At 44.8% G+C, this 16,683-nt stretch overlaps 1 protein-coding gene across 1 annotated transcript; it reads left to right on the top strand.

Moving 5' to 3' along the window:
• Positions 1–4,107: 4,107 nt before the first annotated feature.
• On the top strand, positions 4,108–16,214 carry LOC139565836 (uncharacterized). Its single transcript, XM_071386443.1, has 5 exons — positions 4,108–4,911; positions 12,835–13,026; positions 13,316–13,472; positions 14,004–14,186; positions 14,328–16,214. The coding sequence occupies exons 1-5, from the start codon at positions 4,629–4,631 to the stop codon at positions 14,593–14,595; spliced, it is 1,083 nt and encodes a 360-aa protein (XP_071242544.1). The 5' UTR covers positions 4,108–4,628; the 3' UTR covers positions 14,596–16,214.
• The last annotated feature ends 469 nt before the right edge of the window (positions 16,215–16,683 follow it).

The raw sequence follows: 16,683 nt of genomic DNA, 5'->3' as shown, positions 1-16,683 counted from the left end.
AGGAGACCAAAGCGCAGCGTGATGTGAATACATACTTTTAATGTAAGACGAATGAACACTAAACAAACTAACAAAATGACCGCGAACGCTATAACCAATGGGTGCAGACATGCAACTTCACATAGACAATAACCCACAAACCAAACTGGAAAATGGCAACCTAAATAGGATCCCCAATCAGAGACAACGATAAACAGCTGCCTCTGATTGGGAACCAATCTAGGCCACCATAGACCTACATATGTCTAGACTAGACACACACACCTAGACATACAAAAAAAACCTAGATAAGACAAAAACACACATACCACCCTCGTCACACCCTGACCTAACCAAAATAATAAAGAAAACAAAGAATACTAAGGTCAGGGCGTGACATCCATTTAAGATCCGACATCTATAAATTGCGCTGTGTCTGGTATTCTGGTTCATCAGCTGTGTGTGTGAGAGGCTATAGTTGCCTAGCACACTTGGAGACTCAGGGACTGAAGACTGTAGAATTAGTTCTAATTCTATCTGGCTACTAATTCTACAGTCTTCAGTCACTGAGTTTGGTTTGTGGTTGGCTCTATAGTTGGCTCAACCAATTCATCAAAATACTCTCTAGTGCTACACTGCGCAGTAGGCCTATATCACAGTATTCTCCAGTATCCAGTCAAGCAGAGTACTCTGGAGTACATTGTTCCATACAGCCAGCAAGCTTTTCAGTGCAAAGACACCATAAACTAGTACTATAGAGGGAGTATCCCATCATGTTAAAGCATTTTTTATTCGATTTTTCTTTCACTTTTATTTAACCAGGTAGGCCAGTTGAGAACAAGTTCTCATTTACAACATTGACCTGGCCAAGATAGAGCAAAGCAGTGTAACACAAACAACACAGAGTTACACATGGGATAAACTAACGTCCAGTCAATAACACAATAGAAACATCTATATACAGTGTGTGCAAATGTAGTAAGATTAGGGAGGCAAGGCAATAAATAGGCCATAGTGGCAAAATAATTACAATTTAGCAAATAAACACTGGAGTGATAGATGTACAGAAGATGAATGTACAAGTAGAGATACTGGGGTGCAAAGGAGCAAAAAAAGAAATAACAATATGGGGATGAGGTAGTTGGGTGGGCTATTTATGGATGGGCTGTGTACAGGTGCAATGATCGGTAAGCTGCTCTGACAGCTGATGCTTAAAGTTAGTGAGGGAGATATAAGACTCCAGCTTCAGTGATTTTTGCAATTTGTTCCAGTCATTGGCAGCAGAGAACTGGAAGGAAAGGTGGCCAAAGAGGAATAGGCTTTGGGGGTGGCCAGTGAAATATACCTGCTGGAGCGCTTGCTACGGGTGGGTACTGCTATGGTGACCAGTGAACTGAGATAAGGCATAATACTAGCAGTTGTGTAAGTGGGCCATCGAGGGTCACTCTTCCATTCAAATCACGTCCTAACGCTCCACTGCAGTGCTCTAGAAATACTGTAGGTGTTATGGTCCCATCTGTATGTATGCTGTTATGTGAAAGTAATGTGTGTGTGAGAGAGAGAGAGGGAAACAGAGACAGAATGAGAGACAGAAGGAATGACAAAATGAGAGAGAGAGAAAGGAGAGGGTTGCAGATAAGTGCAGAGATGCTCTGGGTGCTAGAGATTACTACACACACACGCACACGCACACACACACACACACACACACACACACACACACACACACACACACACACACACACACACACACACACACACACACACACACACACACACACACACACACACACCATATGTTTTACTATCATTGTGGGGACCTAAAATTAATTTCCATTCAAAGTCCTACTGTCCTTAAACCTAACCCTTACCCTAAGCCTAACCTTAACCCCTAACCCCTAACCCTTACTCCTAACCCTAAACCTCTAACCCTAATTCTAACCCTAACCTTAATTGTAACAACCCTAAACCAAACCCCTAAACTTAAATAGTCTTAAAATAGCCTTTTCCTTGTTTTACTATCCTTGTGGCGACTTTCTGGGGATTTCCACACACACACACACACAAACACATACAAACGCACACACACTCACACACACATACACTCACATGTTTGTTTTACTATCCTTGTGGGGACCCAACAATTATTCCCATTCAAAATCCTATTTTCTCTGACATTAACCCAAAACCCCTAACCCTAAAAACTAAACCTAACCTTAATTCTAACCCTTTGTAACCCTAAACCTAACCCTTACAATAAGCCTAAAATAGCACTTCTCCTTGTGTGGACCGGCAAGTCTTCCTTGATTTACTTTGTTGTGAGGACTTCTGGTCACCACAAGGACAGTTAAACCAAACCAAACCACACACACACAACCACAAGTTCACGAGGGGATTGGACAGGGCCACGGGTGGCAGAACCACAGCACAGCAGGCATGAGCCTGAGAATCAGATCCACTGTTATATCTACTGTAGCCTTTCAGCCCCAGGAGGCCTTAAATCCCCCTCCCTAAAGCTGCTGTCTGCTGCCTCCCTGTCACAGCCCTTTACAGCCTTTCACATGGCCCTGCTAGCTTAGTTGGGTTACTGTAACTGTGTTTATGTACAGCAGTAAAACACCTCTCTGGTTATTATTGCTCTCAGAGACACGACTGTAACAGCCGCCATGTTGATAAGATCTGGTCAAATGTGATGTTGTGGTAGTCTATGAACAGTCTACGTGTGCATCTCTCTCTCTCTCTCTCTCTCTCTCTCTCTCTCTCTCTCTCTCTCTCTCTCTCTCTCTCTCTCTCTCTCTCTCTCTTCTCTCTCTCTCTCTCTCTCTCTCTCTCTCTCTCTCTCTCTCTCTCTCTCTCTCTCTCTCTCTCCCTCTCTCTCTCTCTCTCTGTGTATCTCTCTCTCTATGTGTATCTCTCTCTTTCTGTTCACAATGCATTTACGGTGTGGCTGTGATTGCCCTTGACCCTGTAGGTGTAAAGCTCATCTGCCCTGAGTGACCTGCTCCTCAGTTATCTCCTTGCAGAGCACATCCTGTTAGTGGCTTTAGCTCCGTGCCGCTGTGCTCCTCAGTTCTCATCTGTGCTCTTATGTACTCTGTGCCCTTTTGCACTGAAGTGTGATGCATATCCACCAGGGACACAGAGGACTGTGAAGAACGATGCGTTGCCTCTGTGTTGCTGTGTTACGTAGCCTCGTATCTTATCATCTCTGTCTCCACGAAGACGTTTCATCTGGGGATTGTGACGAAGCCGCTGCTTCGTGTTTGTTGTCGTTGTTTTTGTTGTTGTGTTATGTTGTCAACTTCATTTTGAATCCAACGTGAACAGAACATTAGGATTTGAGCTAGGAGTTTGTCGGCCGTTTCAGATGGCTTCAGTACGTGTTTATCTAAAGTCATGATCGTTTCAGTGACCCCGACAAGACCCCTTGCACCTTTATCTAAAGACATAATCGTTTCACTGAGCCCAACAACACCACTGAATTTAACATACACGTTTGACTGATGATATTTGTGAATGTTTTTCACCGTGGTTGTTAAAGTGCCAGGCGAATCAGGTCAGAGATTGCAGCCTGGACAAGACAGGAAGCCATGCTGATGACTGTTGAATAATAGAGGCTGTGATCTAAAATAGACTTTTTGTGCCAGTCCAGCCCGTTAGTGACCAGAGAGTACTGTAGGAGAGACGAGCCACCCACAGCTTTTAGTTTCCTCCATCCTAAACCATCTCCCTGGGATCCGTTATAGATGGGAATTGTGGCTTTGCATCTTTACAGTGTGTTCTTACTTGAAACGGCGCAGTATCATTTGAATGTCATTACCGATGTACTGAGCATACTGCAGCGCTCAGTGTCCTGTTCGATGCTTTGTCCCAGAGGTGATGCTGGCCGATGCTGTTGGCTGCTTATGCAGTTTTCTCAATACTGCAAACTTACCTATGAAACATGATCTCTCTCTCTCTCTCTCTCTCTCTCTCTCTTTCTCTCTCTCTCTCTCTCTCACACACTCTCTCACACACTCTCTCACTCTCTCTCTCACTCAGCCCTGGGATGAAGAGAGGGAGGGTGGGAGGAAAGGGGGGAAGAGAGAGAGAGAGAGAGAGAGAGAGAGAGAGAATATCAGGATTTAAGAGTGCATGAATTACCGCTCCACAGCGGGTTACGTAAGAGCTGCCGTCAGAACAGCGGATCACAGGGAGCAGAGAGAGAGGGAAAGCAGAGAGGAAATCAGAGCGAGAGAGAGAAGGGACAGAGGCAGAGAGTAAAGAGAGAGAGGGAGTAGAGGGAGAACGATAGAGAGAGAAAGGCAGGAAACAGAGAGAAAAAGCAGGGAGCAGAGATTGCAGGGACAGGCAGATTACAGAGCGGCTGCGATCCACAGCGCACACCAGCGACATGGGCAACACACAGACCTCTTTGTCTCCACTGAGGGAGTGAAGAGACGAGACGAGGACTGGGAAGAGGACAGGACACTGCGAGAGGAAGTGATTTGAAGAACAACTGTGTTTCTGCAGCTATTGCTGGGACACCTTGAGTGGCGGGACAGTAAAGGACCAGCTGTGAGTGTCATCTGGCCATGAGAGAGTGAGGGAGAAAAGGACGTCTACTGCCACTGAGGACATCTTGGTATCTTCCTCTCCTGCCTGTCCCCATGTCTAGTGGAGGGAGGCCCCCGGGTGGGTGGGCCCTGATGTGGCCCCTGGCGTGTGCACTGGCCCTGGCTGCATGCTCGTCGGTCAGCCCCCTCCTCCGAGAGACTACCTCTGATCCTCCAATTGCTACAGAGACACAGACTGAAGTACGGACACAGCCAGAGCTTCAGACAGAGGCACAGACTGTGGCACGGACACCGACAGAGCCACAGACACAGCCTAAGCTACAGACGGAGTCCCCAACAGAGTTAGAGTCCCAGGCAGCTACCAGCAACCACACAGGTGAGTCCGAGGTCTCCTGGACTGATGTCTAATACTGCTACAAACGAATACTACAGACAAACGTGTGTTCTGTTTGTGGTGTGTACTACTACAGTGTTAATGCTTGCAGGTGCAAGTGGGCCTATGTTGTTGCTTGTTTGTCCGCATGTGTGTGTCTGTAAAGGTCTGCCTATCTGTACACAGAATGGCGGTTTCAGCCGTCATATGAGAGCTTGAGTAGTGTGCAGGTGTTATTGACTTGTCTAAACGTTATTAGAATCCAATATGAAGCAGTTCAGACTCAGAACTTCCTAATTAGAGCCTGGGGGGTTCGTGGCTTCAGATCCTGTGGTTGTGATGTCTCATCATGTCCACTGTTCAGCTGCACTGCCTAAAGAGAAATCAGCAAGATGCCATCATGGTGCTGCTATGTGCATGAGTTAGCAGTTAGTGGGGCATCCCATGCTCTCTCTCTCTCTCTCTCTCTCTCTCTCTCTCTCTCTCTCTCTCTCTCTCTCTCTCTCTCTCTCTCTCTCTCTCTCTCTCTCTCTCTCTCTCTCTCTCTCTCTCTCTCTCTCTCTCACACACACACACACACACACACACACACACACACACACACACACACACACACACACACACACACACACACACACACACACACACACACACACACACACACACACACACACACACACACACACACACTAGTGCTCACACACTAATACACAGTCCCACCACCACCCGCACGTGCATACACACAGACAGAAATGGACACACACTAACCACAATGATGCAAATCTCCTTAAAGGTTTAAAAAATGCACAGTTGGTTTCATAACAGCAGCTTTCTCTCTCACTCTCCCCGTGGGAAAACATATTTAATATTAGATCCCGCTGGTCAACAGCACACTTCCCATCAGCCCTCTCTTCTCTATGCCTCTTCTCTTTCTGGGTCGAATCCTGAGCAGCTCCCCTGTGACTAGACTGCCCTTGTCCCTACCAGTACACTCTGTAAACGGCATATTGATATTGCCATTAGGGGGTCAATGGTAGTGATAGATTTGTAGTTTTATCTGCCTACTTTTTCTCCCTTTTCCATTCCATTAGTTGTTTTGCTAGCAGGAGAGAGTGTGTATACTGCAGTTGTGGCACAGGAATGGGCGACAATTACAAAATACAATTACGAAATACCATAAAGATCAATGTATCAAAATAAACTACAAAATACTTGTATTTTGTAAAGTATTTTATTTTAAAATACAAAAATGTCAGGCCGAACACCAACAACATTCTCAGTAACGATTACAGAACTGTTTTACTTGCTATGACTGTGATATGTTCTTGTTTATCTTCCTTAGTTGAATACACTGACACTAAGTCACTCTGGATAAGGGTGTCTGCTAAATGACCAAAATGTAAATGTACAGTATATGAACATACCAAAATGAACTGCAAAGCAGTAATGGCCTTGTTTTGGGACGGAGCTCATTAGAAAAATACTCAGCATGCTATGCAATTGTTCATTTTTACATTACATGTGTTACGCTCGTTGATAGAAGGAGACCAAGGTGCAGCGTGGTAGGCGTACATCTTTTTTTATTTGAAATGACACCGAAAAACAAATAAATACAAAAACAAACGTAAAGCTATATGCAGTGCCGAAAGCAACTACACACAAACAAGATCCCACAACTGAAGGTGGGAAAAAGGGCTGCCTAAGTATGATCCCAAATCAGAGACAACGATAGACAGCTGCCTCTGATTGGGAACCATACCCGGCTAACAAAGAAATAGACAAACTAGAATGCCCACCCAAATCACACCCTGACCCAACCAAATAGAGAAATAAAAAGGCTCTCTAAGGTCAGGGCATGACAACATGTATATTTAGTTTATTTTGCAGACGCTCTTATCACACCATAGTACCATCAGACTTATGATACCAATGCAGGGTGCAGTGGTGTAAAGTACATTAAGTACAAATACTTTAATGTACTACTTAAGTCGTTTTTTGGGGTATCTGTACTTTACTATTTATATTTTTTACAACTTTTAACTTTTTTTTAACGACATTCCTAAAGAAAATGATTTACTTTTTACTCCATACATTTTCCCTGACACCCAAAAGTACTTGTTACATTTTGAATGCTTAGCAGGACAGGAAAATGGTCACTCACTTATCAAGAGAACATCCATGGTCATCCCTACTGCCTCTGATCTGGTATATTCGCTAAACACACATGCTTCGTTTGTAAATGATATCTGAATGCTGGAGTGTGCCCCTGGCTATGCGTAAAGATAATGATACCGTCTGTTTTGCGTAATATAAGACATTTGCAATGATTTACTTTTACTTTGATACTTTAGTATATTTTAGCAACTACATTTACTTTCGAAACTGAAGGATATTTCAAACCAAATACTCAAGTAGTGTTTCACTTTTACTTGAGTCAATTTCTATGAAGGTATCTACGTATGACAATTGGGTACTTTTCCCACCACTGGCAGGGTGAAAAGGGGCTACAAAATCTTAAACCACTTAAATGTTTCTTATCGAAAAGTATTTTGAAAATACAAATTACAGCTCTCGAAACTATCTTGTCTCAAAATACTGTACATTAGAGTGTAATTCAGCTCAGAGGGTTAATGGACAGAGAGTTAATGGAACTGACTCTCGGATCCATGTTCCACAGCTGAAACAATGCAGACATTCTAACTGGGGAGCTCTAGCTGCTGTCAGTCTGTCCAGCAGCCTCCGCTGGCACACAACCAGTCCTCATATTACTGGTCACTGCATGGTCAGAAGACCCGAGCTATGTTTAACCAATACGTCCAGCCTCACAAGGCACAGGTCCAGCCCTCAACAGAGAGAGAGAGGGATAGGTGGCGTGAGGAAGACAACATCTTCTCGAGATAAAGTTACCGCCGGTTATTGTTAGAGGGAAAGTGCAGCACCCGGAACACCATCTCTCCTCTCATCCCTCAATTCGTTCTTAAAAGAAACAGAGAGAGAGTGAGAATGAGACACACCAGTGGTCCTGCACACCTGACTCAAATCATCTAAGCCTTTTGACGAGTTGATCATTTGAATCAGCTGTGTAGTGCTAGGGCAAAAAAACAAAAATGTGCCCCCCTTTGGGTCCCCAGGACCAGGATTGAGAACCAGTGAGATACACACATCAAGGGCTCTCATCTAGAACTCAGCGAGGTCTCAGAGAAATAGAGAGTTCTACAGTGAAGGAGGGCAGCACCTTGTTTTCACTCATCCCTGCCTCACCCCTCTCACGCTACAGGGCGTGTTAAGGGAAGTCGATCATTGGCCGTGTCAGAGAGTAACGGAGAGAGAGACCACGGGAACAGACTGCTGCTACCTCACCCTCTGATGGAGAGAGGGATGAGATGGATGAGAGAGCGAGAGAATGAAAGAGGACAGTCAGCCTATGACGTCGGTCAGTGTGGGAGTTGGAAGGTTTACTACAGGGAGGTATCCCTGACAGACAGAGAGAGAAATAGGATAGATAGAGGGGGTGAGAAAAGGAGAGAGAGAATACAAACATAAGAGGGCAGTTTGTTTAGCAAAAGGTTGACTGTCTGAAACAAAAGACAGTAGAACACCGGGCTGGTCAGGTGGTTTAGCCTCCATCCCTGCATGTATTAGGTCAATAGGGGTTACTCAGCTTCAGGGTTGCTAACCCACATGAAAGAACATTACAGTTTACTACAGAATACTACAGTACTTACACTGTAGTATCCCTCGATCATGTGCAATACTTACTACTATACTTACTATAGAATATATATACTGCAGTATTATCCACAAAACAAACATCACAACACAGAAATAACATAACATTGCAACTCAGTATCATTACTGCTCTCTGCTGGATCGCTTGTTTATTGGTTCATTGGGATCCCCATTCGCTTTTGCCAAAGCAGCACGCTACAGTAATGTCTGCAAAAACACTACAGTAAAAACTACAGTATACTACAGTCTGCAAAAACACGACAGTAAATACTACAGTATACTACAGTCTGCAAAAACACTACAGTAAATACTACAGTATACTACAGTCCGCAAAAAAACACTACAGTAAATACCATAGTATGTATACCATAGTATAGTATAGTTATTTTTTATGCTGGAAATCCCAGTAACTTTCCCCAAAATCCAGAAATCCTGTTTGAAGGATTCCTGGATTTACCGCTTATTCCCCTCTGTTTAGGGAATCTTCCGACCGGGATTTATGGAAAATCTGGGAATTTGGGGAAAGTTCCTGCAAGTTTTCAACCCTAATTCAGATGGAGGGATGATGCAATGTTAGAGAAGTGATCATATCTAGATCACAGAGGTTGTCGTGGCCTCTGGGATGTGTAATACGCCAGGTGGCCCAGCAGCCTTCTCTGCCTTGCTGCAGGGCAACACAGTCATGGTCAGTAGTGAAGCAGCTCTGAGCGAAGAGTGAGTGAGTGTGTGTGCGCGCGTGTGTGTGTGAGGGAGAATGTGAGTGTTTTTGTGTGTGCATGAATCTTTAATGGTGGGCCTAATCTTTATTTAATCAGGCACTATTCTGAGCACCTATCGGTCAGGACCCTGAGGCGGAGAAAGAGAGAGGGAGAGAGGGAACATCAAGAAGAGAGAAGAAAGGGGCAGTTGTTATGTTGTGAGAGTCAGGTTGCCAGGTTGGCTGCAGGCAGCCCACAGTATTGCCATGCCAGCTAAGCCCTGTGAATGGCGGCCCACTGGAGATAAGCTGGTCAGAATGAGACAGACCCAACATTCACCCAGCAGCCAAACCCAGCGGTCTAACACGACAATAGACATACTCTAATGGCAGTTCAAAGTCCACTCCACAAGATATTAAAGTGGAAGGGGTATTTTCTGAGCTGCGCAGGGAACATCCCAATAGCACATTGATCTGTAGGTCCACTAATATAGACTTTAGCTCAGTTGGCTAACACAATCTTGAGTTGTGCAGACAACCCGGGTTCAATACTGGTCTGTCACGTGTGAGTGTGTGTGTGTTGGGAGGGGAGGCATATGGCTTAGGGGCTGCATTCCTGATTAAACTCTATGATGACTCAGGTCTAAGCTTGGCTGGTGTGTATGTGCGTGTGTGTGTGTGTGTGTGTGTGTGTGTGTGTGTGTGTGTGTGTGTGTGTGTGTGTGTGTGTGCGTGTGCGTGTGCGTGTGCGTGTGCGTGTGTGTGTGCGTGTCTGTGTATTTGTGTGTATCAGGGCATGAATATATGCAAGCAAATGCTGCATGGTGATGCAGATTCAGTCCTATGTTGGACTCAGTAGGGAAAATGAACTGGCGTGGACCCTCTGCACGCGGGTCTGTCATATTGTTATTAACATGTTTGTATGTGTGCCTGTCTTGGCTTTTATGCAGTGTGTGTGTGTGTGTGTGTGTGTGTGTGTGTGTGTGTGTGTGTGTGTGTGTGTGTGTGTGTGTGTGTGTGTGTGTGTGTGTGTGTGTGTGTGTGTGTGTGTGTGTGTGTGTGTGTGTGTGTGTGTGTGTGTGTGTGTGTGTGTGTGTGTGTGTGTGTGTGCGTGTGTGTGTGTGTGTTTGGGAAAAGAGAGAGCAAGAGTAAAGCCCTAGTGCAGTAGTATCAACATCCTTCATCCCCTCGTGGCTAGCTCTCTCTCTCTCTCTCTCTCACTCTCTCTCTTTTAACCCCCCCCTCTCTCTCTGCACCGCTGCAGAACAAAAAATCCTCCCATCTGTCATATCTAATCAGCCGACAGCAGCCTGCGTGCTTTCAGGGTCTTAGACCACTAATAACCTCACAACACAGAAATAACATTACAACTCAGCATCAGTACTGCTCTCTGCTGGATCCATTGTTTATTGGTTTATTGGTTCATTCGGATCCCCATTAACTTTTGCCGAAACAGCAACTATTTTTCACTAAAAAAACATAAAACATGATGTCGTGTCTCTAGTACGGTTAAATGAGATGACCTGCTATTTTCCAATCGATTACCTAACGTTTCATTATTTGATTAAATTAATCAGGCAATAACTAACTCATTAGGAGGCCCAGGCACCGCGGAAGCATTAGTTTATGTAGAGCGGCTATCTCCCGAATCCACTCTTAAAGATCTGAAGATCTTTTGTATCAACAGCAGTCAATCATGAATTATTCTTTGCCTTCTATCAGTCTCATCTGAATGTCGTAAAATTCTTGGTCATCTGCACGAACCCTAGCATAAATTATGAATCAGCGATATACAAATTGGCTTAATTATTTATTTACTAACTAACTAAATAATCACAGAAATACATAACAAACAGTAGATATTGGTTACTAACAATGATAGAAAAGTCCCTAGTGGGCTAAGCCGATATGACAGCTTGATAGACAAAAGGAAAGGGGACTGGCACGTGCACTCTAGCCAACAACTTGCAGATACAGTGCAGGTATAGCCTGCTACATGATGAGATTATTATGGACAGAAGAGCGAGATTATTTGTATTTGTCAAACGGCAGCCAATCATCTATGATCGTGTCACCAGAATGAGACTCTCAATATTTATGGAAAGGAGCATCATGCTAATCACCTTGCACTTTCACCCCCCTGTGAAGCTCATCATAACTGATTTCATCTGTAGCCTAATAAATTGCATGCTTCCCCGAGTCGTAGTGGGAGGACCACACGACATATCATCGCGTGACTCCAGGTTTACTTCGATATGAGGGGTATTACATCAGTATTTGTTTCCACCGCCATTTCTTGGATAATTAATTGTACCGACACAAAAAGATGTTGTCTAGCGTATTTTGCTTTGTCGACATTTGGAAAGTTTACCGACAAATTTGCTGTTTCCATCAGGCCTGTCGTGACATTTCTTATCCTACGTACTTTACTTGCATAAAAAGTCTGGATGGAAACCTGGTTACTGATGTACAAGAACAGTCTCACAAATGTAAAATACAATGATATACAAACAATACAACTAAAGAAAAATGTGTGTGTAGATTGTTTGTGTTGGAGTGTGATAGTGTGCCTGTGTGTGTGTGTGTGTGTGTCATTTCACAGTCCATAATGAACTGTTGTTTTTTGCTGCTCTATTTTGAGCCAGCTGTAGCTTTGCTAGGTCTTTCTTTGCTGCACTTGACCATGTTACCGGACAGTAATCAAGAAGGGACAAGACCAGAGCCTGAACAACTAGTACAGTTGATTTGTGTCAAAAACGCAGAACATCTTTTAATAACTGACATACCTCTCCCCATCTTCACCACAACTTTGTCAATTTGACTTGATCATGATGAATGACCATCCGATGTTATACCTAGGAGTTTAGCTTCCTCAACTTGTTCAATGGTCACACCTTTTATGCACAACTCCTGTTAAGGTTTAGGTCTTAGAGAATGCATTGAACCAAATACAATGCTTTTAGTTTTAGATTAAGACCAGTTTGTTATTAATTACCCATTCTGATACAGACTGTAACACCTTATTTCAATTTTCAGTGAGATCACTGGCTTTGGGTGCTGACATGTAGAATGTGGAATCATTCGCATACATAGTCATTCTAGCTTCGTGTAAGACCAGTGTCAAATCATTTGTAAAAATAGAGAAGAGTAATGGCCCAAGGCAACTGCCCTGAGGGACACCGCACTGTACATATCTGATGTTAGAGGAGCTTCCATTAAAGAACACTCTCTGAGTTCTATTGTGTATTTACAGAGAATTTCCTTGACCCCCCCCTCTCCTTGAAACATCTATTCTCCTCAATCTCTTTGCCCTCTTTCTATAAACAGCAAATGAAACTGTGTAAAATTTACTCTGAGAGATTTAGATTGAACACCTCTTGAGAGTGTATACCTTATGCTAGATATAAACATCAGTATTAAATGAAAATCAAAATATTCTTAACCCTTCCTCTTGTTCTGCTTTTGTAATTCTCATATTCTCTATCTCCCGCTCTCCCCAGGTCTGTTGTGTGTGTCCGTGCTTCCCCCAAGGCGCGGGTCATTCTATGTGGAGCGTGGGACAGGGGTGTCGGTGGGTACAGTGCTTGCTTTCTGGTGCAGGGAGGGCTACCAGCTGGTGGGCAGTGATAAGATCTCCTGCAGCATCTGGGCAGGCAAACCCCAGTGGAGCAACTTCCTGCCAGTCTGTGAGGGTGAGACAACACAGCTGGTCCAATCCCTCGCTAGCCCTTTAGCTCCCAGCCTCTTCTCCTATTCTGTGCCCATTTCACCTAGCTCATACCCTCCTTCCCTAGCTCCCTTCTCCTAGCTGCTACACATTTCTCCTACCCTCTTTTCCTAGCTCCCTACTCCTAGCTCCCACCCCCGCAGTAATCACAGATCTTAAGAAATATATCTGAAGCGACATGATAGGTGAAAGTCATTTGTCAGAGACTCAGTACCAGACTGAATTGACTTGCCCTTGACCTGCCTTCCCCTCAGCCATATCGAGGCCAGAGGACCGGGGTCTGCGCGTGGCCGTGTTGGCCTCAGTGGTCAGTGGCATCGTCATCCTGGCTATGTCTCTCTCCTTCATCATCTGCTGCCTGCAGGAACGCACTGGGAAGGACAGGGCCACCAGGAGGGACGGCAGGAGCAGGTACACACAAACACACCCACACAAATTCATAGGCGCAAGCAAGCACACACACACACGCACACACGCACACATTTGAAATGTTTTATTTGAATCCACAAATCACATATCACATTACAGTCGAGAAGGATTGAAACATTTCGTAGGTCATGGATATGTCGACACTTGTGGATACGGAAAGCACCTTCTTATCCATACAATAAGGCTGCCCATGACCACTGACACAGAGCAGTACCTCGTAGGATGCTTTGCCTTTGTGCGATGCAGGCCTGCAATCTGAATGCACGTACCGTCAACCTGGCCCGAGACTCACAAATATCAGCACTATAAGTTTGCACTGATAACCAAGGCTGTTCAGGCGTGACACGAGGGTCTGGTATTTCAGCAACTTGGCAGCAAATGCCTGCTCCATGTAGGAGTCCATGAGCACCTCCCTCTGGCCTCCCCCCACAACACACACACACACTCCGAACCTTTACCGGAAAGAGGAGACGGGTGATATTGATGGAGATGATGATAACCACCTCTCTCCAGGCGTAGAGACACGCAGTCTTCTCGGCGTAGTGAGTGCCGGCTGGAGAGAGAGGAGGGGGACTGGGGCACGTTCCCCCCTCCTAAGATCTTCCACCTGTCCCAGCGGCCGGACCTCCGGCTGGCTGCAGAAAGCCCTGTCTACCTGGGGGGCATGGCCGGCTTCGACAACCGCGGATACCAGAGGTGAGACCCTGCGATCTACTGTATGAACCTAAACGTGTTGTAAATATCAATTGAAACCTGCTACAGTATGCACCTTTTATGGACACCTAATATATTGGTTTGTTTCCACTGATTCTAAGGTCTCTCTCTCTCTTTCTCTAGGAGTCAGGAGAGCCTACTGAAGGCCCCGCTTCCTGGTCTGTTCCGGGCGGAGAGTCAGATCATCTACCCCCACGTGGTGCTCCAGAGAGTCCCCACCCCCACCGCCCCAACTGCCCCTGTCTACCTCCACAACATGCCCTCCAACTCTGCCTCCAACTCCGGATGTGCTCCCTCACAGCCACACCACATGCCCCCATATCCTACCCCGCAGTATCCTATCCACAACTCCACCCCGCAGCGAGCTCCATGGCAAATGCAGCCCCATTGAACTGTCACTGTCCCCTCGCTCTCTCCCTCTCTGGAGGTCAAGTGTCAATGAGGAAGGATCAAATAACACACTATTCCCTAATAAGTGCGCTACGTTTGAGCAGAGCCCCATGCAGCTAACCTTATACAAGTTTTGGTCAAAAGTAATGTACTACATCGGGACTAAGGTGTTATTTGTGATTTGAGAACAGCCTGTCAGCGAGATGCTTCTACTACTGCAAGGATGGCTGGATGGGACACGTCTTACTGTATATACTGTATGATATGGACCGACAGACAGAGAGACCAGAGGGTCTTTTCCAGCACTTTCTGACTCCTCGCCTCTTCTCTCACTGAGGAAGCCCTGTCTACTGTTCCTAGTGTATCTCTACACGGCAGAGGAGGTTTTTCCTATCTCTACCATTCTCTCTGTGTCTCCTGTCAAGGCTTTTGTTAATTTTGTGGTGTCCTCCATTTTCACAAGAGCTTACTTCCTATTAGTCTTCTGATTGGTCAAAGTCACCCTCAGACCGGGCCTATCAGGACACATCCACTTGTTGATGTCACTGACTGAAGACGTGTGAGATGTTGTTTGGTGGTGGTCACCAAGTCGCCACTGACCAAAGAAGAAATGGACTTAGCTGAGGAAGGTGGATACAGAAATCATCCCCAATACCATGTATGGGTGTATAACATATTATTCTTAAAATGTCATGAATAGTCAAAATCATGTTTTTCATGAAATTGGATGATTTTTGGATGAAAGTATGATGACCAAAGTATGAAAAATTACTGTTTCGTCTACATTGATAAAGTTTGGATTCTTGGATTCAGGAAGCGGAATCATTAAAAGGATAGGGTGACATCACCCTAACTCTCTCATTTTAATACACCAATGGTAACATGATATTCTCCTACCTAATTTAAAATAAGTACCGCCTTGTAACCAGCATCGGAGAAAGCGTGTTTGCAGAGGGGCGTGGTTTATATAGCTAGATAGCTACTCTACTGGTGTTAGCTAGTCACTGGCTAGCTAGGTCTTCAGCCAGCGTGGATCTAAAGGGGGGACGGGTCGTTCAAAACTCTGACACAGTTGTCATGTCAACACATCCGTCAGGGCTGCTGTGAACCGCAGCACCAGAAACATGCCATACGGGAGATGTATAAAACAAATATGTATATCATTGATGCAATTTCAATGTTGTTTGAGTAGCTTTGTGTATCACTTCCTGGTAGTTAGCCATGAAAGAAAAAGTACAACATTTTTAGCATTTATATCCCAAAATAATATAATGGGTGATATTTCTGTCACTCAAAAGGCTATTTTACATGGGAATCAGAATGACTGTTCAGGACATTTAATGATATGAGAAGGCATTTCAGCAAAGTTCACCCATTATTTTCCCCCATTTGTTCTAAAGCTTTGGACTAAAACTTTGGAGAGCTCCTTACCTGTAGTTGAAGTCTTTGTCGTGTGTTTTTCTACGGTGATAGGAGACTTGGAACAGTCACACCAATTAACCTGCACTTTATGGATTTTACTGATGGGCAAGAAACTTGCACTGACTATCCCCGCAATATGTTTGTATGAAAAATGGTTTCTACCTAAAAACTGATTAAAGATATTTTTGTTTAGTTGAATGTAGTGTTCTGGGAGTATTTATGTCTCCACATGACCTTTATTTCCAATGTGCCTTATCCATCAACTGTCATTTCTGCACTCTCCAGCAGGGAGAGACCGTTCACAGCAGATCAGTCTCATAGAAAACGCTGACATGCTCTGAACCAACGTTTCACTCTGTCCCGGGGACCCCAAAGTGTGCACCTTTTGGTTTTTACCCTAGCACTGCGCACAGCTGATTCAAATCATCAAAGCTGGATGAGGAATTGATTCCATGAATCAGCTGTGTAGTGTTAGGCCAAATGTGGACCAAATGTGGACCCCTCCTGTATAGTGATGGGTGAAATGTGAACAGTAGTTATATCCATCAATAGGTGGGGGGGGGGGCGTTCTCGTCCTATCCTCAACTATCCTCAACTCTTCTACTACTCCAGCTGTCTCAACTACAACCGAAGAGGAATGTCCACGTGGACTGGAAAGGATCCGGAA

This window comes from Salvelinus alpinus, chromosome 37 (assembly GCF_045679555.1).
Source record: "Salvelinus alpinus chromosome 37, SLU_Salpinus.1, whole genome shotgun sequence".
Taxonomy (NCBI): domain Eukaryota; kingdom Metazoa; phylum Chordata; class Actinopteri; order Salmoniformes; family Salmonidae; genus Salvelinus; species Salvelinus alpinus.
The sequence above is the reverse complement of the archived record's forward strand: the minus strand, read 5'-3'. Positions and strand labels throughout refer to the sequence as shown.

Excerpts from the sequence above, each read along its gene's own strand:
- LOC139565836 (XM_071386443.1), top strand. The coding sequence starts at position 4,629 with ATGTCTAGTGGAGGGAGGCCCCCGGGTGGGTGGGCCCTGATGTGGCCC. Across the intron at positions 13,027-13,315 it reads CTTCCTGCCAGTCTGTGAGG|CCATATCGAGGCCAGAGGAC; the intron begins GTGAGACAACAC and ends CCTTCCCCTCAG. Across the intron at positions 14,187-14,327 it reads GACAACCGCGGATACCAGAG|GAGTCAGGAGAGCCTACTGA; the intron begins GTGAGACCCTGC and ends CTCTTTCTCTAG.